Source organism: Dioscorea cayenensis, unplaced genomic scaffold (genome assembly GCF_009730915.1).
Source record: "Dioscorea cayenensis subsp. rotundata cultivar TDr96_F1 unplaced genomic scaffold, TDr96_F1_v2_PseudoChromosome.rev07_lg8_w22 25.fasta BLBR01002146.1, whole genome shotgun sequence".
Taxonomy (NCBI): domain Eukaryota; kingdom Viridiplantae; phylum Streptophyta; class Magnoliopsida; order Dioscoreales; family Dioscoreaceae; genus Dioscorea; species Dioscorea cayenensis.
In genome coordinates, this window is record NW_024088537.1 from 1 (window position 1) to 2,093 (window position 2,093).

At 39.2% G+C, this 2,093-nt stretch overlaps 1 protein-coding gene across 1 annotated transcript; it reads left to right on the forward strand.

Annotated features, from left to right (window-relative positions):
• The first annotated feature begins 796 nt into the window (after nucleotides 1-796).
• LOC120257469 (pescadillo homolog) lies at nucleotides 797-1,723 on the forward strand. The gene has a single exon (XM_039264926.1). The coding sequence runs from the start codon at nucleotides 797-799 to the stop codon at nucleotides 1,721-1,723; it is 927 nt and encodes a 308-aa protein (XP_039120860.1).
• The last annotated feature ends 370 nt before the right edge of the window (nucleotides 1,724-2,093 follow it).

A 2,093-nucleotide genomic window follows, 5' to 3' on the forward strand; every position in this document is an offset into this window, starting at 1 on the left:
TAGTGTTTTTTTAAAAAAATGCATGAATGTATTATTTATGGATTTGATAGGGATGGGGGGTTTTTACGATAGAAAAAAAATTTCTTTTTAAAAAAATGATAAGAGAGGAATTGAAAAAAGAAAAAAAGAAAAATTAAAGAAAAAAATAATAGTAATTAAGAGAAAAAAAATAATAATAATAATGAGAAGAAATATAATAAAAATAAAAAGATTTTTAAAAAAAAATAATAATAAATAAGTAAAAAAATTTAATAGTAAAAAAATAATAATAAACTTTAAAAAATTATTAAATTAAACTAAATTAAAAATTTAAAAATTAATAAAAAAATAAAATTAAAAATTAATTAAAATTGAAATTGAAAGTTGGTCGCTAGATCTCGAGGGAAATAAGTAAGTAATATTTTAAAAAAATTATTATGCGATCCTATCCTTAATTGTGATCTCGCGGGAGAGGTTGGGATGATATGGATGAGAGAGGCTTTTAAATAGGGAGAATAACAGATGAAGAAGGAGGACGGAAAAAAAAGAGAATCTCGGAAAGAAAAAAAAGAAAAGAAGATCAAGGTTTTTCTCGTCCCCTATACTATATATATATATATATATATATATATATATATATATAAAGAAGAAAAAAAAGATTCCCATCGCTGCTACCACCTCTCGCTCACCGCCATCGCCGCTGTTCGTTATCGCCGCTGCTGCTCGCCATGCTACCGGCTCGGCCGGCTGCTGTTACACCGCTGCATGCTTGAGTGGCTGAAATAATGCCGCCAAGCATGCCGTCCGCTCATCACTTATGCCGCCGCTGCACGTCGTTGTTGCCGCTATTCATCACCGAGACATGCTTGATGGCTTAAATAATGCCGCCAAGCATGTCACTGCCGCCGCTTGTGGTCGCTGCTATCTCCTGCTGTGTTTGCCACTAATGCCATTGCCGCCCGCCAAGCTCTCCGCTCCCTTTCTCCTCCGCCTTGGATCCTCTCGAGCGGTTGTAGGCATGCCGAGCACTACCGCCCTCCGAGGAAGAAGAAGGAGGGGAAACGCGGCCGTGCACATCACCGTGACCAAGGTCGCTCATTACCTCCAGACTAGTCTCTCCAGCTTCTTGAAGCTATGTATTCTCAAGGGGATATTCCCTTGGGAACTCAAGAAGAAGGTCGAGGGAAACCACAAGACCTATTATCATATGAAAGATATCGCCTTCCTGGCTCATGACCCCCTGATTGAAAAGTTCTGGGATATAAGAGCCCATAAGAGAAAGATCAAGAAAGCTTTGGCTAAGAAGAACATAGATCAAGCAAATCGGTTGCTGAGCCAACATCCAAAATACAAGCTTGATAGACTTATCTTAGAGAGATATCCTACTTTTATGGATGCTCTTCGTGACTTAGATGACTTCTTGACTATGGTGCATCTTTTCGCGGTACCGCCTGCTGTTGAAGGCGAGAGGATTCAAGTGGAGCGTATCCATAGCTGCAGAAGGTTAAGTCATCAATGGCAAGCCTTCATTTCCCGAACCCATAAGTGGAGGAAGACTTTCATATCAGTTAAAGGCATATATCATCAGGCTGAGGATGCTCAGAATAGGTCTAAAATTTCCATGTCACGGAAGAAGAGGAAGATTTATGAAGCCATGCAGATTAGCAAAGAATGGAAGAAGGCGAATGTTGATCTTCTCAAAGAAAGAAAGAAGAAAGCAGAAGAGCAAGGGAGAACCAGATGATAACTTTTTCCTATTTAAAGCTTGTGGCTACCAAAGACAAAGGAATTGCGTGAAGTCCGACAACATTTACACATTATTTTGACTAAATGTCTTGGTGGGAAACGGAGCCTTCCCTGCTCGGGCTTTGTAGTCGTTCATTCTTTAATCAACCTTCTTCCCCGTGAGTTTCACGTAAATCAGAGATCTAAATTTGGAACTCATGATCGAGGATGCGGAACAATCGGATCATATAAAATTCATAAGGAAGTGGTTTTCTCTCACGAACAAAGAACACCAATCCTTGTCACTAAACCTTTTCATGTCCCGGACAAGTTCCATGAGCACGAGCGCTTTTTCAAGTGTTTGCTTTCCGACCTGCTTTGTCAAGATG

What these genes read in the sequence shown, in the direction of transcription:
- LOC120257469 (XM_039264926.1), top strand. Translation starts at nt 797, where the DNA reads ATGCCGCCGCTGCACGTCGTTGTTGCCGCTATTCATCACCGAGACATG.